The sequence below is a fragment of the Trichoplusia ni genome, chromosome 13 (genome assembly GCF_003590095.1).
Source record: "Trichoplusia ni isolate ovarian cell line Hi5 chromosome 13, tn1, whole genome shotgun sequence".
Classification (NCBI taxonomy): Eukaryota; Metazoa; Arthropoda; class Insecta; order Lepidoptera; family Noctuidae; genus Trichoplusia; species Trichoplusia ni.
This window is the reverse complement of record NC_039490.1, coordinates 1,620,206-1,643,838: the sequence shown is the minus strand read 5'-3', so window position 1 is coordinate 1,643,838 and position 23,633 is coordinate 1,620,206. Positions and strand designations below refer to the sequence as shown.

The 23,633-nt window shown below is 39.2% G+C and overlaps 2 protein-coding genes across 2 annotated transcripts; both read left to right on the top strand.

Annotated features, from left to right (window-relative positions):
- The first annotated feature begins 851 nt into the window (after nucleotides 1-851).
- On the top strand, nucleotides 852-2,017 carry LOC113500284 (oxygen-dependent coproporphyrinogen-III oxidase-like). The gene is made up of 3 exons (XM_026881006.1): nucleotides 852-1,041; nucleotides 1,360-1,529; nucleotides 1,790-2,017. Exons 1-3 carry the CDS (start codon nucleotides 867-869, stop codon nucleotides 1,910-1,912), a joined length of 468 nt encoding a protein of 155 aa, XP_026736807.1. The 5' UTR covers nucleotides 852-866; the 3' UTR covers nucleotides 1,913-2,017.
- A 353-nt stretch (nucleotides 2,018-2,370) lies between these two features.
- Nucleotides 2,371-21,593, top strand: LOC113500185 (tyrosine-protein phosphatase non-receptor type 21-like). Its single transcript, XM_026880896.1, is given in 11 exon segments — nucleotides 2,371-3,297; nucleotides 3,299-3,349; nucleotides 7,270-7,436; nucleotides 11,239-11,446; nucleotides 13,427-13,593; nucleotides 14,878-16,336; nucleotides 18,052-18,276; nucleotides 18,745-18,987; nucleotides 19,898-20,060; nucleotides 20,145-20,437; nucleotides 20,670-21,593. Coding segments are annotated over 11 exon segments (3,687 nt in total). The 5' UTR covers nucleotides 2,371-2,715; the 3' UTR covers nucleotides 20,799-21,593.
- Nucleotides 21,594-23,633: the final 2,040 nt, after the last annotated feature.

Sequence of the window (23,633 nt, the reverse complement as noted above, 5' to 3'; positions counted from 1 at the left end):
TAACTAGTTTGATGCATTGTTATTGCATTTAAAAGTTAAGTATCAGCTTTTGGGAAAGTTTGATTTATCATAAGGTTGATTTAAGTATGACTTTTTTTTTAAGTAGGCTATGAACTACATTAAATATTTCGTTCAAATGAAATAATTTCATAAGTTACAATTCGACCGTATTTACCGCACTTTAAAATAACAATTTTGAGTCAATTAAATTAATATATCAACCACATACACTTTAGTTAGGTGATATAACAATAAATTTGAACCGCAACGCAATATAGCCACCGCAGGATGTGATACCGATACCGCGAGACTAGTACTGACAAATCTATTCATATTATTATAAACATACGAGTTGGTAGCCATTTTGTGCTAAAATTTAATAACGAGGTTTACGAAATAGGATATTACTTGAAGAAGATATCTTTGATGATCTTTTATCCTTGTCCCAAATGATTTTAGACATCAATTCTGATCATTGGAATTGTATATCGGATATTTTTTTATTGTAATTTTGTTCTTTTTGCGTTTTGTTTTATTTCAGGTGTTACAGAAATGACTTGTCGTTTTTTAACCCTTATCGTGTCTAACGTTGCTCATGATCTTGAACCCGTTGCTAGTAAGTGTGAAAATATTTCTAAATGTCATCCAATTTATTTCACCTCTGCCAATTTCTAAAACATATTTAACTAAACCGATTTGGTAGAAATTCTATTTTACGAAACTGGCAACATTCCATCCAATTTAACTTTGAATTTGGAAATAACCGTTATGTCTTATAAGTACATGTCATGTTAGCTGAACGGTTCGCCTTATTTGCCCCGACAGATTCCTACTATTTTACACAAGAAAATAACGTGGAAAACAAAATGTATTCCAGATATAAGAAATGGTGTGACGATTATTTCTCTATCCCGCACCGGGGCGAGCGGCGCGGCCTCGGTGGCATCTTCTTTGATGACCTGGACACGCCTGACCAGCAGTCCGCCTTCAAGTTCGTCACATCTTGTGCGGAAGCCGTCATACCTAGTTATCTGCCTATTGGTAAATACAGTAAAATATATTTTTTTAGGCATGTATTGAAAAAATATTTGAAGCAATCGTCAGTTTTTGGCCTGAAAAAAATACGTGGCAACTATATAATTAATAGTTAAATCCACCTATGAGTTCGTCGAAAATTAATTTTGCGTTCACCAGAAGTTCCGAAAAAGCTAATCGAACAATAATCGATCTCGCTTACTTCCGGATTCATCAGATCTAAGATAACTATCAAAACGATTTTAAGCAACAGATAGACTTCTACTATGTACGTGATCTCTTGCAGTTTTAGCTGGATGTAATACTATTTTTTATTATGGACAGTTAAAAAGCATAAGGAAGACGGGTACGGCTACCGCGAGAGGCAGTGGCAGCTGCTGCGGCGCGGGCGCTACGTGGAGTTCAACCTCATGTACGACCGCGGCACCAAGTTCGGGCTGCACACGCCCGAGGCGCGCTACGAGTCCATCCTTATGTCGCTGCCGCTTAACGCTGTTAGTATCGGTTGACTAGCTACACAATGCGATAAATCATTTCTTATTCTCACAACTTTCATCGCGCAAGCGTTTTTAAATTAGAGTAATTTTAGTTTTTAAGGCAAAAGTAACAAAATCTACCCATACGACATCCTTAGATTACAAAAGTGCTTAAGAGACACTTGATAACATGATATTTTTTTCAATTCTAACCGCGAATTTTCTAATTGGACGATCTTCTCGAAAACCGCGTTTCTAATTATTGAATTTATTTACAGAAATGGGAGTACATGCATGTTCCGAAAGAGGATTCCCCGGAGGAGAAGTTACTCAAAGTTCTTCGGGAGCCCCTGGACTGGGTCAAACTGCATAAAGAGAAGCAGAGCCGAGCTACCACATGAAAAGTCATATCACTTCGGTTGTGGGGTCAGAGTTAACTAAATATTATGTTATTATACACTCGTTATTTTTAGATGGTGTTCGATTATACTTTTTTTAATAATGTTTTTTGTTTGTTTTTCTTTGTGTTAACCTATGTACCATTTATAGAAAGAGTAGAAAGTGGGGTTTTCTAGAAAGTCCCTTGTGTATTTCAAATGATAAAATAAATGTTACAAGTATTCTAATTGTAATATGCAACAGTTCATCAAATCAAAATCATTTATTAGAACAGAAACCAGTGACTAACATGTTATTATGCGTTAACGCAACTTATGGTGTAGTGATAAGAAAATGGCCAAATAAGAGCGAGTTGCTGTTTATATTATCCCGAAAACGTTAATAATGTACAAGACTTTTGAATACAAACATAATTTTTTTTTTATTAAGAAATTGTTTTTTTTCCTGCAATTAGTAGAGGTAGCTTTTTCGAATCTGATTATGGCAACACTTGTATGAACTGTCATGTCACTTGTCACTTTCTCGATGGCTTCAATGTTGTGAACGTGAATTTCTTATTTTCATAATACATATGTGTTTACTCGACAAGTTTTATTGCTTTTTGCCGATACATCAACGTCATCGCTACTGAAACACTAATTAGTTCAAGTGACCAGTATTACGTCGCGAATTCAGTACGAAATGTCATAAATATGTGGCGCGCGTAACGGATGCATCGTTTCCTACATTCCTTAGCCATAAACGAAACGTAACGTTTGTTTCCTATGTGATGTTATTGCAAATTGGTGGCGGGTAGCTTCGGAAGATGCCTTTCAAGTTGAAGTTGAAGAAGACGCGGCAGTACAATGTTGCGTCGAAGAGTTTGTTTGTGATAAGTGTGGAGCTGCTGGATGGCGGGGTGGCGGACTGCACGCTGTCGGTGGACAGCACGGGGCAGGAGTGCCTCGACAACGTGTGCCAGCGGCAGGCCATCACGCAGCCGGAGCTGTTCGGCCTGCGTTATGTCAACCGCACGCAGCAGCCGCGCTGGGTGCAGCTCGAGAGGCCGCTCAAGCGCCAGCTCGAGAAGTACGCGTCCTCTCACCAGCTGTACCTGCGGGTCATGTACTACGTCATCTCTGGCACTAGTTTGATCACAGATGAGGTCACCAGGTACCATTACTTCTTGCAACTGAAGAATGACCTGATAGAAGGCAGGATTATATGTGATTGCCAGCAAGCTGTGGTGCTTGCGTCGTACAGTAGACAAGCAGAGTATGGAAACCATGACCGGGAGCGACACACAGTGGAATACCTTAAGAATTTGTTGACATTTCCTAAACAAATGCTAGATGGTGGACAAATTATTGATGGAAGCACTCTGGCGGAGACTGGCCGGCTGGAGTGGGCTCACTGAGGCTGTTATACAACACCACATGGCCTTACACAACATGTCTCAGGTATTTTTAGATATTTTACTTAATTTTTTTTCAATTTAATTCATGAAAGAGATTATAAAAAGCCTGACAATATTTTCAAAATTAAGAATTACTTATTAGTTCAAATACTTTTTCCAGTGACATCCAAAATGCTTCCCACCATACTTTACGATACTTATACATATATTTATCATGAACTGTTTATCAATCAGAAATGTACAAATAACTGGAGCGGTGGTCTAAAAATAGTGAGTGACAGTGGCTCGCCAGCCAGTGCTCCTTATTTATAAACATGATTCTCATTTAAACATACACAAAGTTGACCTTTGGGTAAATTTTACTAAATATATCTGTATGTTATAACTATCCAATTATACATGTTAATGTCTTGATAATTATTATAAAACATTAATTATTAACCAAACAATTGAGAAAGAGAAAAAAACAGTAGAAATCTCAATATTTGCCTTTATATCTGACTAAGCTGTGCTTGATCCTTTTTGGATTATACTAATACAAAGCCAATAACCTTCTTAAAGAATTAGGCTGTGAAGGCCTAAAAGACTAGTTATTTTAGTCCTTTTAAGCCTATACTTAGAAGCTAATCCTGTTGATAAAAACACACAATATCTTACATAGAGTACCTAATCTGTATTTATTTCAGACAGTTACAAATTGAATAATGTTTAATAAGACACTGTTTAATGGTATCATACATGATACAAACGTTCCCAGCAGTGAGATAAGTGTGGGAAACAGTTGGGAGGATGCTCATGTCACATCTCAGTTACAATTTATAAACTTAACTTGTAACTGATGTATCACTTCTATTGTATGGCTATACCATTTATAGTGAGCCAAATTTTCCCATAAGAAATACAAGGTGTATGTTTAATGATTATGGAGTTAAAATGTATTTTGAATTAGAAGTAGGTATATCGTTTTTTTTAGTTGTGTTCACATATTATAAACAAGTAAAATGTTTGTAAACAAATAAAAAAATCATAATGGAATAAATTTACATTAATAAAGTTAAATTATAATGATAAAATAAACAGAAGACTTATCACACATTTTAACATATAAAAAAGACTTGGTAAGCTTTTATGTAAAGAAATAACATACTTTAAAAATAAATCTATGCTATAATTACCTGTTATACTAATTTAAACCATATAAATAAGGCGGCAGAGATAAAAATCACGATGTAAACAATACAAAGGAATGCGACTGTGTAATCTGTGCAGAATAACATTATAATCCAATTAAGACAGTTTGTAAAACTGTCAGGGACACGCCGAGAATACATTATTTATAACTGTTTACAAGTTAATTTAATCAGTATACTTGGAATGGAACTTTTACTGTTACTGACTGTTGCAGAGTTATCTACGGACAGGAGTCAGAACTTTAATAATGTTTCTGAAATAACTTTGTTAATATTGATGGTGAGATAACGTTCGTAACAACTAACTAGGTTTTGGCCCGCGTGGGAGTCTACGCGACATAAAGCAGCCTATGTCCTTTTTTGGAGTATTAAATGTCGCCGAAATTGGTTAAGCAGCTTAACCACGAAAAGGTAACAAAGAAACTAAATCATGGTATAAATTAAAGGCGTATCCTTTCTTCATAAAAGTTATTAGTTAGGATAAAAAAATAATCATTTTTGCGCATCGCACGTATTAAACTAAAGCACGTCAAGAAACCTTTTTGTTAAGAAGTCAACCCATTTCTTCATAAAATCCCTCTTAAACTCTGTATAAGTTATCGATCAGTATAACTTTTGTTCAAAATCTGTTCCTGTCTAGCTACAGCGAAGATAATTTCGATCAATGATCTTAATCAAAGTATGGAAACTATTTTAATTAATAAATTCGTGAGGCGACAGAACGTTCTTTAGTTTTGTAAACTATTGTAAAATATTTACCAAAACGACAAAATAACGATGTCTTAAATCTTAATGCAAACAATTTTCCAAAGCAATCGCTGGAACATCAAAAACTGTAATCTCTTTAATAAGCAAGAAGAAATACTCTGCGTTGCAAAGCCATGAACGCATTAATTAGCGGATGAAAGTGAAGTTTTCTTTGCCATTGCATTCGATTGTCAACAACTATACCTCGTTAAACCTGCTTCCTACTTGTGTTCCAAGCTGTTTGGTTTAATGACATGTTCAGTTCGTAAGAGCTGAACGAATTAGTAAATGCTACATGATACTTAGAAGTTTCTAATTCAGAAATTGTTTTGATTGTACGATGAACAATTGCAGACACTGGAACTTCGAAAGAGAATTTCCGTACGGGTAAATTCTAAACAACAAATTTTGAAATTTGAGGAATGTTACAGTCGTAGTAGCAATCATCACGGTTGGTTTGTAAAAAAATCATAAATGGAAACGCAATCTCTAATCCTACTGTAATATCCTAAACTCGAAAGCTTGTGTGGATGTACGAAGTTTTGTTACACTTTTATTAAAAAAATAAAGAATCATCCTAAACAATGATAAACGTAACATCCACGCAGACAGAGCTGCGGGCGACTGCTCGTAATATATTATGTAGAATATCACCAAGGCATCTGAAAAATCAATGTCTCTCAACAAACAAGTTGCAGGCAAGCCGCTAAAGTGTTACAAAAAGAAAATATGTTGTGAAGTGTTCGCGTTATCTGTAATGTAATCATTATGTATAATTGATAACACTTGTCAGCCAACACCTTTGTAATACGCCTTTTAAAATATCACCATGTCTTGTTAGCGCGATAACGATCTCATACGCTAGTGTTTATAAATGGCGGGAAAACTGAGCGTTAATTAAACAATGAAAGAATACGACCTGCTAGGTTTTTAAACAAATGTATGTTTGGTGTCAGAGGTCTGTAATATATAAGTAATTCAGAGACATTGAATCTTGTGTTATAAGACAAAGGAACTGCTGCACTGCACCAGACGACCACGAAGTAATCATTAAGATAGCTGCATAATGTTTACCTAAGCAATTTTCTTTAATTAAGCAAAACCACTAAAAAAATATTTTGTTTACTTGCTGATAGAAAACTATGTAATAAATTAATTAATCAAATACGCAATCATCTGTTATGCTAAAAAAACCGAAGATCGGGTCAGACTACAAACAGTATCGTACTACTGAAATGTACAATGGACATGGTCTTCATTGAGTGAAGGCTATAATAAACACAGCACCACCACATTTAGTAAGGCTGTATCAGTTCTTGAAGTGAGACAGCATCAACGCGGCTTAGAGCACCATCTCACTTCAACATTTCCAAGAGTTTTACTTAAATAAATTACTAGTAGGTCCTCGGGTATGCTTGAACTGTCAATTGGCCACACTACCAAGCCTAAGGAGTACGCTTCACGTACACTGGAGTACTATTAAATTAATATACGAGTGCGTGGTACCAAATGTGAATGGAATCAATTCTTCACACCTCAGAGTGACGCCTACATAGTACACCACTAGTGTGCGTACTTTTTTAATAATGTTACTAGTTAGATTGACGAATTTTGCATTTGCATACAACAAAATCTTGATAAATTCCTTTCTTTCTGTATCAAGATCTATTTTTTTTCGTTTTACAAAGGCTTATTTACCCGATGATCCATCATCAATGTAAATTCAGTGAGGTAAAAATCTCGTTTGAAATCCGTGGTCAATTTTTCCGATCGACAGAACCTCACTCTTCAAATATGAGACGAATGTTTTCGAATCCTTAAAATTAATCAACGAAAATATATTATCTGACCTAATGGAATCCTTCTGGCCGAAGACTCGTGAAATTATACTATTTTCTATATTCCCGCTATAGCTACATCGTTGTAAATGTCATCAATATCAACTTATTCTTTTATGTCTCTTACGAGTTTACTTTATTTGAATTTCCATTTGTTCTTACTCCTATATGTGTAATTTGTATCGCAGGCGCAAGCGGAAGAGGGGTTTATCACGACGTGCCAGCAGCTACGCGGCTACGGCCAGGAGATGTTCAGCGCGCGCGACCAGCTCAACCAGAGCGAGGTCACCATCGCCATCTCACTCACCGGCATCAGAGTACTGACAGAAACGAGCGAGACACCACATTTCTACAGGTTACTTATTCCTTATTATGACATATTTAGCCAGGTTTTACATCAGCCATACGAAAAAGAGCACAAGACACACCTACTTTATTTTATTCCACAATGTCAAGTGGTAAAAATTTTAGTATCATAATTATGGACTAGGCACAGAAAAGTACCTAGGTCCGGAGCGGACCTTAAACCATGTAATATTGAATTTTTAAACACGATTATCCCGGCTTTGGTCTGTAGTATAACTAACCGACAAATCGACATTCACGTAAAGTTTTAGCTGACCGTAAATACTTTAACAGTCGTCAACATATTACCATTCTGGCGATTACTTACTTACTTTCTGTAAGAAATACTTTTTAAATTTATTCATTGAATGTTGGCGAAAGTATACCTAAAATTGATTACATTAAACAAGAAGCAAAATAGTCTCGTTACATATGAATTAGCAATAAATATGTGGAATGTTATTACTTTTAGTTTACATCGGCATTAACAACTTTCTAGAGTTATTCTCCAATTATATCGGTGCCTGTATCCGTAGTATTCTGTATTAATAAGTTTACTTCACGCATTTCAATATTTAGCCTTGTAGCATGTAGATGTTTTGTCACGGTATTATTTCCATTTAATAAAACATTTACTTATAATAGTAAATTTCGGCAAAGGTTTTATTAATCCTTCCCTCCTAGCCCGCGGCACATAGGATCGTAGAAACGCTTATCGGTTTCAGTTGATAGCAGTCCGGTACGACTCCACCCCAAAGCGCAGGAAGTCCATGTAAATCTGGTTTGGTCGCAGTAGCTTGCGAAATCGTTCCTTCCAGACTGGTTTGTGAAAATAGGAAAAAGTATGGTTGGTTTTACTGGAAAGACTTGTGGCGCCTTTTTTCTCCAAGCATAGTTAGTCCATGTACCTATTACTTTTACAGGTTGTCAAAAAAAGATTTAAATAATAAAGGTTTAAGTAATCATCATACAACACGGCATGAAAGACTAACTTGACACATAATTACATACTGAATAGATACCCTATCTTCAATACAACAATATTTACATAAAAATCCTGAACACTTATCGTAGTTCATTGTTCGTTACGGGTCTGTCTAGGTAACTAATGCAATAATGTTAGTTGATAAATCGCCAATACAATCAGATATATTAGTTTCAATTAGTTCATATGAAATTGAAGTCATATCCTTGGTCCTGCTATTTCTTACTAAAATCATTCCCTCTTTATGAATCCCTGTTGGAAACAACGTCTTATTCTTCTCTTTTTGATGGAGTTAAGCTACCAGTTTCGTGATTCCTATTTTTTGTGAAACAGTACAGATGTTCTCATGATCCCACTGCACATCAACAGACTCGCAAATACTTTCTACATCCTAATTTTCTTTACCTTACCATATAATAACCCACTTGTCCGCCATCCGCTAAGCTACAAAAATCTTTGGCACTGTTAACTTGTCTGAAATGGAACAATTAGCGCATACGAATGTAATAAATACCTCAGCTCTTGTATTTGGCCGGAGCCCAAGACTTGGAGAGCGGCGGGAAGTGAGAAATATTATTTTAAGTTTAATTACTGCGGCCTTTGTCGTTGAGAACTTCTTACTTTGCACTTCGCTGCAGTTTAACTTTTTGTACAATCATTTTAGAATACAATTTCCAGTCCTGGTGCCTAGTTACCTAAAGTATTTTGGTCCCGAGATTGTAAAACCGTACGATACATGAGCATTCTTATGAAAATATATCTCGTATTAGACACAATTATTTCTAGTTTTAACATATTATGGCATCTTAAACAAATCAATATTGTGCAAACCACATAAATGTGCACTCCGTAAAGTAATACGCAGTTCAAGTTTATTCAAGGATCGCTATTGGATGTTCCAATAAAGACAGGAATGTTTCATTTGAAGCCATAACATCAGGTGTTTAGACAACATTTATATCTGTGCTGATAACTGTACAGTAAACACCAAGTTTGCTCAAATAAAAATATGAATCCGCAGTTAAAGTATTAAAGGTTAGTCTTTGAAGAGGGATTTATAAAATATTTCAAAGTAAACGAAAGTCTAGTCGCGTTTTGTTCAGAGAATGAACTACGTCAACAGGGGTGATGTCCCTCAGGAGCTACATATGTTCCCTGTTTGTCTATTATCATCTTTGGAGTAAAAGACGCCACTCTATACCGCGTAGTGCGCTAACCTGCTTCTACATGATTAAGTCTTATTTTAAATAAGTGGTAGAATTATCCCTTTTTTAGGCTATAAACGTAAACGCACAGGTAACTAACCCCGTCTAAAGATTATGTTGTTACAATGTACCATCTAGTGATGTTTAATTAATTCGTTAATCGATTTCATTCACGAATAGCGTGATCATATTAATTGACCGTATCAATATTCATGTTGCATGAGATGCTTTGTCACGGTATTTATAGTAGGAGAGCCAACATAAACCCTTGTTTTTAGGAAAATGGATAAATATGTTGTGATGTGATGTGGTCTTGATGTCATTTAACTCAGGTATCCTTAAGACGTACCGTTTGCCGTTGGTGTCTTACAATGATTAAGTAAGTTAAAAAGGCAAATTGGTACTAGCCTGGATTCGATCCTACAAGCAATTGCCTGATCACCAAGTTATAAAGAAAATGATAGTAAATTCATTGGCAACACAATTACACTCCTTATTACACAGTCGTATCATGTATAAATATAGGAATTCTATTCTGCATTTTTATTCACGACACCATAAGACGCCACATTCATAGATTGATTACTTACAAACATAAAACAATACAGCAAATTCCATCTGACCTAAAACTGAAGTTATTAAATCTCACTTCATAAATACTCGTCTTAATATTTATTGCTTGATATCAGAGTTTAATATTAATCCCAAAGAATTGGTACAAACATACCGGCGAACAATAATACCCATTCCTCGTAGTCTAGTCGTCGCACCAGTTTTATTATACTCATAATATGTAGTTTCTAGCTCAGTGGCACGAGGCTCTAGTTTGACGCCTAACAACTTATATCTGACCTCCTTTTATAGCGGCAGGAATTTGTAATAGACTAATAAAATATAGAAGTACATTTTCTTAAATGTAAAGTCTAAAATGCAGATTTTACTACAGCTGCAGATAGTTGATCGAAATACAAAAAGTATGCCTGTAGAATTTATCATCAATAAGATTTTTTTTTATATATAAGGTTGCTTATTTCGGGCTCAGTGAGCTTCGTTAGAACCTCATATTTTAAAAATGTTTTTACTTGTCAGACCAGTCCAGCGTTGGTAGTTCAAACAACAATTATCGCTCTTGGCAGTGCAAATACTTTTCATGCTAAAAAAAACTCACCACACAATTCTAATTGCCTCCTCATGCAAACATATTCCATGTTATTTAATATGTATGTCTGCAGTTTTCGGCGAACTTGACTATTCTTTAACATATTTAAACAAAACTCATCATGGGCCTAGCCTTTTCCCAACTAAGTTGGGGTCGGCTACCAGTCCAACCGGTTTCAGCTGAGTACCTGTGTTTTACAAGGAGCGACTGCCTATCTGACCTCCTCAACCCAGTTACCTGGGCAACACGACTCCCCTTGGTAAGACTGGCTGTCAGACTTTTTCAAGCTTCTGACTACCTGTAACGTCAATAACAGCCGGGACCCACAATTTAACGTGCCTTCCGATATTTAAACAATTAAAATTTAAATTTAAACAAAACTAACAAGGTATAAAAATATTTTTAGATAGGCCCTAAAATCTTCTCTGTAGTATAAAACTAACAACTCCAATGTATCCCTCAGATGGATGGACATAACGAACGTGATAAACCACAAGCGAACGTTCAGCATCGAGTGCCAGAAGCAGACGGGCTCGGCGTCCTTCAACCTGGCGAGCCCCGAGGACGGCAAGTACGTGTGGTGGTCGTGCGTGCAGCAGCACACCTTCTACATGAAGCACCAGAGCGCGCTCAGCGAGGCGCCGCGGGACGAGCACAGGCCCAAGTTCCAGGTAACCTGGAAGTGACGGAAAATCTTAAACACATCCCACACTACAGTTTACTATGTGAATGCACGGATAGCCGAGTGGTTGAGGTCACCACGCCAAACCTATTGAGCGCGACGTGTCATGGGTTCGATCCCCGCGTAAGGTAAGCATTTGTGTGATCCACTTATGCTTGTTCTGAGTCTGGGTGTATTTGTGCATGTGATTTGTATGTTTTAAAACCCCCCGCGACACGAGTATTAAATTCCTGACTGCGGGAGTCGTTTTTTTTGTAATTAATGAAATACTTTGCTAATCTTTTTTTCATTATCATGATTTTAAATCATTAGTAAATAACTCAATAGAATAAATTTTTTCATCAATAAACTTAGCATATCTCGGTCCACTGCTTGACAAAGGCTTCTCCCAAGCCGTACCTGAACTCCCAATTCTCCGCCTCCTGCATCATGTCCGAGACAGCTAATTTTAATGTGTCGTCGTCTACATTCCTGATGACATACACACTTATACAATGTAAAAAATAAGGGCAACAGAAGAGCAATTAGTGCCTACTTTTAAAGTAATATTTTAGTACTTGTTTTCGCTTCTGGCAATTTTTCTCATCCGTGACCCGATAATGAAGTGTTCGCCATCAGTTCCACTCCATCGATCTCAGAAAGTGGACAAAATATCTCTCGCGCCATGCTTAACGTACATTATAGTTTTTGCTCCAGCGACATAGCTTTATAAATCAGTAGATGGCGTCAGTTAACGATTAACAATTAGTTAGATATGCGCGCTATGAAAGTGCTCGCGCCATCTCGCACCGCTTCACTTAAGGCTGCCCATTCACTGTCCGATGCGATTCAATGACGCGATAATATTCTCTTAAATAGCTGTGTACATTATAAAATTTATACAGTGTAAATATATCCTGTCTCATATTCACCAAAAACCCTGACCTGCTTGTTGAAATTACCCAAAAGATGCAACCTTGTTTACACGCTTGTTATGACACAGTCCGAAAAACTTAATGAATACACTTCGAAACATCAACAAAACAGACCAAGTTAACAACATGTACAGGAATACCCAAACAATGATCGAACAACAAACTAACTGTAAATGAAAACGCGCGACCGGAAGACAAACAAGCACACGAGCACAATGAACAGGCAGCTTTATTGATCGCGAGATATGATCGCATGCGGTACACTTCCGAATGCGATCTGTATCTGTATCGGTTATTAAGTTAAATTGTTTGAATATACGGTGCTACGTGAAAGTGTGGCCATGTGACTGACTTTTAATAATTGATTACATGCCATTAGTTAATTATGTGGTGTTTATGAGTCGATGTTTTGTTATAGGTTTGTTTATGATGCTATTACATGCATTTGTGTTTTATCTCTTGTTTATGTATTATGTAGATATGTAGGCGTTGTAGGGGTAGTAAATCATAGGACCTACTGAACTGACTGTGACATTTTTTTAAGAATCGACAGATATGTAATTTTTCAGTATCATATTATATTATCCTATGAATGCCGCCACAGATCAGCTAGTAGTAGCTGCACACGTAGTAATTTCGGTCGGTTAATTAAAAGCTGTTATAACACCTAATGCGCAAAATGTGTTACGGCGCCGCACCAGTGAAGCCACAATATAGTTGTCACGTTGTAACGCCGCGACTGAGGCTCGATCCAAACTGAGTTATCCCCACAACAAAGTGGTAATATTTACGTGCTACCATGTGATTTATGCTTGGCGACAATTGTACCAAAACAAGGAATTTAATCCCTATGTCGCTGGGGTTTCACAAACATTCAAGTCACATGCACAAACAAAACCAGACTCAGGACAAGCATTTGTGGATAACGCAAACGCTTCTCGTTCATCGTTTTTCATGATGACTTCAATCAGCCGGCGATCCATGCAGCGAAAACCGTGGTCATCGTGGTCATAGTACTTTTTTATACATATGAATGACTAAACCTTTTTCTCCAGGAGCACGGTCTGTCAGACAGCCGCGAGGAGCTGGATGCGCGCGAGCTGGGCAGCGTGTCCCGGCTGGAGCCGCTGACGTCAGCACACCGCGCCTACTCCACGTCCTGCCTGGAGCTGGCCGACCAGCACCACCTGCAGCATCAGCCGCCGCCGCTGCACCAGAGCAGGTAACACTCACACCGCCAGGGAGACCTTTCACCAATAGCCCCCTCACCCCTCATCAACCATCTAGCCTTTTCCCAACTATGTTGGGGTCTGCTTCCAGATTCAGCTAAGTAAGAGAGTTTTACAAGGAGCGACTGCCTATCTGACCTCCTCAACCCAGTTACCTGGGCAACACGACACCCCTTGGTTAGACTAATTGTCAGACTTTTCAAGCATCTGACTATCTGTAACGACTGTCAAAAATGTAGGAATAACAGCCGGGACCCATAATTTAACGTGCCTTCCGAAACCCGGAAGAACTCGTTTTGACAAAGAAGAACACCCATCTACGGTCCAACCGCGCCAAGCGTAGCTTAACCTGTGATGGATTGACTTGTGCGGTTGTAGCTTAGCCACTTATAGCTTAAACCCCACACACCCATCCCCCACACTACCTCTTAAATAAATCTAAACCAGTAAAAGTAACCTTTCGTGGTTATGGCTCGTGGTCACACAGGCTCTGGATGTTCCACGTAGCAAGCGTACCTTATGACGTCACATTGTCACCTCTCAAGTGCTTGCTCATTCAGGATTTGGCTATACATAGCAATATTTGTAGATAGCCCACGATACTTTGTGGCAGCGCATCGGACTTCTGAAGAGCCACTAAGACGTGGTGAGGAAAGTATGCATTGCGACATTCTAGCTGTACCTCAGCGAATGTGTGCCCAACAGTTTCCGCTGCGCTAAAGTCGCGACGTCACATCGCTTACTAACAATGTATAGGCATTTTTGGGGACACATCGGAACTCATAATGAAGCAGTGATACATTAAGAACGTCTGTCTCAAGTAATGTTGCAGCATAAAGGCTTATGTCCCAAATATGCCTAAATGTACCACCAATGAGTATAAAGGGTGCCTTTCCACAGAAATGGATTGTATACATTATGGCACCGCTTTGAATACACAAAACAGTTTGAAATGTAGAAAATATTAGGATCTGATTCATAGCAAATAGTTTACGACGTGCGTCATAACACAAGGTTTAGGTAACGAGATTACGAGTGAATTGAATAGAATTGGTTCCACACTCGACTGAAATGTGAAATAGTCAGTACAGTCACTCGACAAAGTAATTCCTCATATAACCGAGCACTTGTGCAACATGTGACCTTTTCTTTGGAAAGATAAAGTTATTCTCCGTCTATATTGTCCAATTTACTTGCTGGTGAAAAGTCAGAATAGTCATCAAAAAACTTCATCAGAATCGACATTTTGGAGATGTTAAGTATGCGATCGTTTTCAGAGCGCTCTTACCCTCATACCGGCCGGCGCCCGACTACGAGACGGCCGTCCAACAGAAGTACCAGCAGCAGCGCGCCGAGGCCCAGCTGCGCTACCAGAACCACCACGCGGGGCTGGCGGGGGCCAAGCCCTACGGCTCGCACCCCGACGTGCAGCGCGGGTACCCCGACGTCACGCGACACACCGCCCCCCTCGCCCCACTCGCCCCTCTAGCACCCCTCGCCGCCCTCGCACAGCCCAACACAGACGACTACCCCTACGGACTCAAATTCCTGGGCACCAACTACCCCTTCGCAGTAAATCCAAATGTGCAAACAGATTTAAACCAGTTACATTATGTTAATGTGTATAAACCCCCGCCCCCCTACCCCTCCAATGGTTTAGCTTCCAACTCGACCCCGGACCTCGCCGTCGCTAGCCAAGCACTGAACTATCATAGAGGGTATATCAACTCACACGTGTCGGGATCCAGCCCAGACCTAGTGTCGACGCGGACGGCGCTAAATAGACAGTACCTAGGATATATCAACACTAGTCATATCAACTACGGCCGGCCCAACATAATGCCCGGCACGCACGGAACATACAACAACCTCGCCTCAGTATTAGACCCCAAACCACACATTATTATAGACCCCCACCACATATCCGACAACATTCAAAAAGTTTACGATGAAAGAGGGAATATTATGTACTCGATGCCGATGCACAGGATACCTTACCAGCGCCACGTCGTTCTACCTCAGTCACAACAAATTAAAATAGGCGACACCCAAGAGCCGATTTACGAGAACGTCCCATTACCGTGGCAGAGCGAGGGCAAGATCACAATGCGAGACCGAGCGCAGAGCCTGACCACCACGGACGAGATCGCGCGACTAAACGAGCGAAACAGCAGTCACCCCACTATAAACAAATACTTGTCGCCCAACACAAACATTCCGTACGCGGGCGTGAAGGCGGACAGTCCGGACGGGCACTACGTGAACGCGCAGATCATCAAGGGAGTGCGGTCGGGTAGCGCGCCGCGCTCAGTGGGCGGGGACGTGCCCGCGCGCGCGCCCGAGCACGCCGCGCGCGCGCCCGAGCACGACGCGCGCGTGCCCGAGCACGAGGCGGCCGCGCGCGCGCTCGAGCGCCTGGCGCTGCACGCCGCCGACGACACGCCCTACCAGAGCCTGTCGGCGCAGCGCGCGCCCGCCGACAACGTCACATCCATCGTGGTGGGCGACAGCAGCGGGCTGGAGACCTCGGCCAGCAGCAGCATGGAGGCGGACGCCAAGCCCGGCAAGGACAAGAAGCGGCGCCGCTGGGGCGTGTGGATGGGCCGCAGCAAGGCCGAGCCGCGCTCCGCCACGCTGGGCCGCAGCCGCGCCGCGCCGCAAGCCCACACCCACCGCTGGTCCACCGGACTGCCCAAGTTCCAGCCCCTGCCGCCCAGCATCACCAAAGAGACTATGGTTAGTACTCATTACAATAAATATCTTTTAAACAATTATATTTGCGTTAGGTTACAGCTAGTGAAATCTAGAATTAACAATATTTTATTGGAAGTTATAGATGGCTGAAATTAAAAAATAACCCACTTTCTTACTAATAAATCGTAATAATTTGGAATATATAGAATTATTGCTATTTATATAAATTTATTCATAATATAACTTCGTAATATTGTCTCACGATCCAAAAGCTTCCCAGTGTTAGTAAATACAAAAGGATTTTCCTTAGATAAATTATAAAACGGGGAAACTACCAAACAAACTTCACTCAGATAAGATCATGATAAGGCACATATTTGAAACTTATCTGTATAAATATGTTTAAACTTAATTATCCTTCACGTCTTTATAAATGTGCATAATGACACAAACATGACTTCATATAAATGACTAACACAACAGGTCGTCAACACAATCCCATGTATCTGTTTATATTTTTATATTTACCGGTTAGGTCTGCCCCCATCATGTCAGAAGTACCATTTCCATTGAGTTATAGGCACAATAGTCCTAGAATATTATAGATAAAACCAGATTAATCAAGGAAGCCAGAATAACCCAGTACCATGTTCTGTCAGCTAAGGTTGATAAACACAGACAGATTTGTAATGAATCTTAAAACAAGAATACTCGTATATACTTTAATAACCAGAGTGTAGGTGTTATTAAAGTATATAACACAGTGTAAACGATTTTGATTCTTAATCGCAATAGCCAGTTAATACATTTAAATGAGTTCTAAAGTTTTCAAACCGACTTTTTTTATTCTTGCCATGAGTTTGTTCCCATATTTCTCCGTGTAGAGCGTGTAATGGTTAATAGTTTAATTAAAACACCTAGAAGGACGCACCTATTAGAACGTCATACAATGCACCGTCAATACCTGCATAATTGGTTAATATAACAATAATATCAGATAAGCGTTGATTGACGCCAGATTGTCGCGACGATATGTTTTGAAAACAATTATTTACAATTCGGCAATGTTATCATTCCTACTGCAGTGTAAACAACACGGAAGCCGCGAATTCTTAATGATATTGTGACAAGCTGTTATTACTATTTTATAAATATTGTATTAATGTACAAAGTTATTAAAATTAAAATGTTCACTTTATTTTTCAGACAACAAAAATAAAATTTCTTTAGTAACGGATCTAGTTAGTCACATCTCTGTTCCCTTTTCATCAATAACTTGCAACTATATTGCTACAAAAAAGACAACACTTAATTGCATAGCTAAAAAGCCACAATGACTCATACAAACTGACGAACATTATGTCCAATGTTTGTCAACAGATCATCAATGTATGATGCTATCACAACAGTTGACGCACTGCGTTTGTGTTGACATTCGCAATACATATAATGTTACAATCAATAAGCATTATAATTGTTGTCATCTAATAACATAAGCGTTGGCATCTGGTTTGTGTTGACAAATCCGGTAATCCATTTGGTTACAACATTGTCAGTCATCCAAAATCCAGCGGTATTTGATTTCGGTATAGGTATACCCCAAATATAAATTAGTCTCAATAGAATCAACATCATCGGCCTAGCCTTTCCCCAACCATGTTGGGGTCGGCTTTTTTTATAAAATAAGATTGATCAGAAACATAGCTTAATTAAATTTTCAACTAAAATATTCTAACTCTAAATGTTTTAACCCTCAGATTCAAATTCTGGAACGGAAACTATCGGACGAGCAGCTATCATTCGCGTTCGAGCAGTTGCCCAAGGGCCGCGAGTCCGGCGGGTCGTTCCGCACGGCGCTACTGGCGCAGCACGCGCCACACAACGGCTTCAGCACCGACCACCTGCCCTACGACGACAACAGGCTGCGGCTACATCCCACGCCCGATAACCCGCACGGGTATATCAACGCCTCGCATATTACGGTAACTACAAAATAGAAAGTAGATTATAATAAAGCTTAGGAAGCCCACTGAATGATTTTTTTTTATTGTTTTATAGAACCTCATAAAGTCTGTATTTTAAAAGGACAGCTACGTTATAGAGACAAAAATTATATAACTAAAAAGACTAAATTGCAAACGAAATGGTTGAGTAAAATTAATTTTTCAAAGTTATTCGTGGTTCGGATGTAGAGTAAAAGAATGATAGAGATGTGACTGAAATCAACAAGAGGAAAATAAAATGTGTATGTTTTTTATTTATTTATTTATTCAAAACAAAGGCATACAATTATAGAAAGTAAAAAAAATCGCCAAACTGTATAACAGTTTGCTGGCGATAATAACGCTCATTTTTACATAGTATTGTGCACCTACACTATTTCTAAAAGTACAATTACTTATTTACTGACAGTTTCACAAAATCTTGCTTAATCTTATGATATTTAACAGATGACAGTAGGTAGCACGCAGCGCTTCTACGTATTAGCGAAAGTAGGAAACCTACCGAGCTCTACAGGGGGCGGGACGACGAGTGTGGGCGGGGCCGGGGGCGGGACGTGTCCCTGTGGCGGCGGCTGCGCGCTGCTGTGGGCGGCGGCCTGGCAGGTGGGCGCGGGGCTGCTGGCGCGCGTGGGCGGCCCGCAGCAGCCGCACTACTTGCCGCCAGACAACACCACCAAGGACTACGGGAAGGTACGGACCAACTAACTTCACTTGGGGTTGTAGAATAAAAAAAATGAAAAAGAGAATGAATAATATTCTTTTTTTTTTCTTTAGGTATCTTTTCTTATGCAGTCGTCAAATGAAAATTATTATATTCATACTGTAATGCTACCAAGAACTAGGCAGTGGGAGAAGAATTACGAGATGGACTTATTTGGATGTTGAATTATCTTTGCTTTTGGCATAAATTATGACCTCATTTGTTTTGTAATAGAAACATGCGTAAAAAAAATGGTTGCCTGTAAAGTCGGTTTTACGGGCGAAGATTTTACGTGACAACGTCTTTTTCTCGGTAGAATATTTATTGATATGAATATAATTAAATTGCACAATAGGAACAAGGAATTGAATGAAAATAAGAATTGCACAAATTTTAACTATAGAAATATATTTTGTTTACTAAAACATTGTACATGTAAGCGCCGATTCAATGCGCCTAATTCTCTAGTGCTGCGCGCGCGGCAGACCGATCATAGTTGAGTGGGAGAGAGACGCAAGGCATTCGGCGGGCCTCTCTCTCGTTCGGTGACTCATCGTAACGTTACCGGGCGTTACACTTTTTCATAAGTGACTCCCAGCCGCAACCTAATTTAAGACGTTGTCACGTCAAAAATTGTAAAGATCTGCGAAAGTTGTACCCTAAAAGTATTGTGTTGGACTGGCTGAGGTCATCATATCAAAGCCTGACTGTCAACATATCGTGGGTTCGATCTTCACTCAACTGTTTGTGTGATCCACGAATGTTTGTCCTAAGTTTAGATGTATTTCTACATGTGATTTGACGTGTGTCAAACCAGCCACTACACAAGGATTAAAACGCTAAGTGCAGAAGGTGTTATAAATGACTAATAAGTCTGTAAGTAACATCGTGCCCCCCCAGTTCCAGGTGAGCGCGGGCAGCACGTCGCGCACGTGGTGGGGCGCGTCGCTGCGGCTGGCGCTGCGGGCGGGCGCGCGCCGCCGCAGCCTGTGGCACGTGCACTTCGCGGCCTGGCCCGCCGCCAGCGCCACGCCGCATCCACACGACTTCCTCGGTCAGCCACGCACACATTGACTATTAATAATAATTCTTGATGGTCGATCTAATGAGTAATAAAGTTTATTAAGCAACTATCTTATACGTTAAGAGTTGCGTAAAAGCGAGAAAGTATGCATTAGCATCAAGAACATCTCGCTTTACGAAACTGAATATTTATCACTGAATCCATGTACCTTTTATATAATGTATGTCTGCAACGTATGTTGTTGTCGCTGTGCAGCGTTCCTGTCGGAGGTGAACAGCCTGCGGGTGTCGTGCGAGGCGGAGGCGGCGGGCGGCGGGGCGCGCGCGCCGCTGCTGCTGAGCTGCGAGCTGGGCGCCGGCCGCAGCGGGGTCGCGCTGGCCGCGGACCTGCTGCACGACATACTCGACAACAACCAGGTCAGGCGTGTGGGCCTGCGAGGGGGGCGGCGGCCGCCGGGGCGCGCGCTGTGTCGGTGGATTACAACGCATTACCATACAACGACAACGAAAAACGCGGTTGACGTAGCACGGCAGTTCAAGTTTTGTCACTAAGAGTCTGACATACCCACCCTCCACCGAGGGAGTCATGTCCATGACGATTCCCCCGCCTTAACAACATCCTATATTGAACTTCTGTCTCTAATTTCAGGAGCTAGACATCCCGCGCACGATCAGCATGCTGCACCAGCAGCGCGCCAACATGATACAGAACGTGCAGCAGTACAAGTTCCTGCACCAGCTGCTGCTGCAGTACCTCAAGCAGTCGCGCCTTATATAGCACCACCACTGTCAAAGATAGCCACTAAGTATACACACACCCATTCAATGGGATATGCAAACTCCTTTAAGGTTTTCCACTGCCTTACATTTGTAGTTAAGAAAGAAAACAAGAGTTCGGAGGAAAAAACGCCATATTAAAATTTTAAATATGGTTTTAAAAGCGAATTCCTCAATGTTGAAAAACGACATTTATTACGAATCGAGAATAGCCAGTAGACACTGTAGTTGCATTTATGCTAGGCTCAGTGCGATGTAGCGAGCCTGATATCATTATTTTTGTATATTAACGTTCTGTAGTAAGCTCAAGGCCTAAAGGCTCGATTGACAAACAGTACAGCGTTATTAAAAGTAACAATATATCGAGTGTCACGTCGACACAACGGCCTCGCGGCGGCCCACAGTTGCTCAATACGACGGTAACATTAGAGCAAGCCTTACACAAATTATCACATAATTTGAGCCTAAGGTTAAACAATATTGTAATATATAAAGTTCTAATATGAACCTTATCATTGTAGATATAAGAAATAATATCGATCGACTGGATCATAGATCTATGTATTACTAATGAGATTTAACGTTCGATGACTGAGCTGAGAATTGTTCCACCTTCGTCTAGTGATTTTGTATATTATGTATTTATTTAACGTTTTTAATTCGTGTTTGTATAGAAAGTGATGTTTATATAAACTTACCCGAGAGCTATGTGATTGTTGAATGATTTTTTATATGATATACCCGTTTTGGGATGTTTTAAATGAATTTATATGTAAATCTATGAGAAAAGTATTATGTAGTAACTAGGGCTTCCATCCCGGGAGTCTCGGTCTCGAAAATTCCGAGAGTCTCGACAATTTTGTCGTGTTTTCGAGACTCGAGACCTCAACTCTAGTTTTCGAGACTTACGAGACTTAGTTAAATAAAATAATATGCAAAAAATACCAATCCACTAAAAAAATCTACTAAACTACCATTATTTTTTGATGCTATTACATTGGCAATACAGTAAAGTGAAAGTTAGGATAATCTGTGGTGATGGCAATTTGCAGTTCCTAACCTCAAACACAATACGCTCACAAGCACAACTTCACTTATTGTTTCTTTATAAAAAATTTAAATCATATGGCTACGATGTGTTCCTTAGCAGATAAATTGAAAGGTATGTGTCTTATTCATCTTGAAAGCAGAAGTCACAAACAAAATTATATTTAGCTAAACGATTTGCGTTATATTTTGTGAATGTTTGGTTTGTTGTGGCGGTTTGATGGCGCGAAATATGCATATTGCTTAAAATAATCTATAATTACGAATACTAATTCTTTATACTTACCATGATGTGCTGTTGATTTAACATGCTGTTAGATTCTTGTTATTACCTTGTTCAACCCTTTATTTTCTGACAGCGCAGTCGTATTTTGAATATTAATCAATTAGTGAAGCCCAAATTCGTTACTAATTTCATTTTATTTTATTAACAGCGATTTTATTAATTATAGTGATTCTTGTTTAGGTAACTGGTAGGTAGTTACCTATTTACATAATTTGTTTATTAAATATAGTAGGGACCATTATCATTATCATTATGCCTACATTCAGAGAGACGATTTTTAATACCTTTAACTGAGCTTACCCTGTGACAGTTGTTCTTTGAATGTCTTACCTAAAATATATACGTAAAGTATTTTTCTTGTTATCAAAATGGGCAGGCTTAAGAGGCACTTAACTCACACAGCGTGCAATGAGCAAAAGCTATTGCGCGTGACGTAATTGTGGTTCTACATATCCGTATTTTAGTACTAAATGGGTGATAAAACTATAATGTATATTAAATTATGAATATTAAATTTTGGTTGGTGATTAAAAAATCTTCATGGATAAATAAATAATGATAAATATTAACATGGCTTGTCTTAACGTGTTTCTGTGTGGTGATGGTTATTTTTCATTGTTTTAGATAACAGCATGCTTTATTGTGATGTACTTGCCAAAATGCATGATAAGTCTTCCGTTTGGTGCTATTTTTTGCGAGCTAAAGATAATGCTTCTGCTAAATGCAAAACCTGCCACAAAATATTTAAGACTTTAGGAGGAAACACCAGCGGTCTTCATAAACATCTTAAAAGTATTCATAATTTGATATTATCAAAGGACGAAGTACTACCTGCGGCTTCCACATCTGACGTCAAATACAAAAGTGAAGGTGAAGTTTATAAACCACCCGAAAAAAAAAAAAAATGACAGATTTTTTTCAAAGAGTTGACGGAATTGAAGTTAAAGTTTCAAGAATGGCTGCACTAGACGGAATACCATTTCGAACTTTCGTAGAATCGAAAGATTTAAGAGAGTTGTTCAAAAAGTCGCAATATACATTACCGTCTTCTGTGACTTCGATATCTAATATGGTTAATAAACAAGCCGACTACATTAAGTCCCAAACATTAAATGAAATAATGAAATTGAAGGCATCCGGTGTTAAATTTAGCTGTACCTTAGACGAGTGGACGTCGACACAAAACAAAAGGTACATGAATGTAAATATCCATTCAACATTTTTTGATGGGGCTAAATACAAGAACTTAGGACTTGTTAAGATACCTGGTAGTATGCCTGCTGCTATTTGTGTAGATTTATTAAAGGAACGATTGTCGGAATTTGATATTAATTTAGACTCCGACGTTATAAGTCTTACTACCGATGGTTGTAGTGTAATGAAAAAAATGGGAAAGTCAGTTAATGCTTATCATCAAAAATGTCTAGCCCATGGTATCCAATTAGCGATACTGGATGTATTATACAAAAAAACAAAATCTGTCACAGTACAAAATGACATATC

Excerpts from the sequence above, each read along its gene's own strand:
- LOC113500284 (XM_026881006.1), top strand. The coding sequence starts at position 867 with ATGTATTCCAGATATAAGAAATGGTGTGACGATTATTTCTCTATCCCG. Across the intron at positions 1,042-1,359 it reads ACCTAGTTATCTGCCTATTG|TTAAAAAGCATAAGGAAGAC; the intron begins GTAAATACAGTA and ends TATTATGGACAG. Across the intron at positions 1,530-1,789 it reads TGTCGCTGCCGCTTAACGCT|AAATGGGAGTACATGCATGT; the intron begins GTTAGTATCGGT and ends ATTTATTTACAG.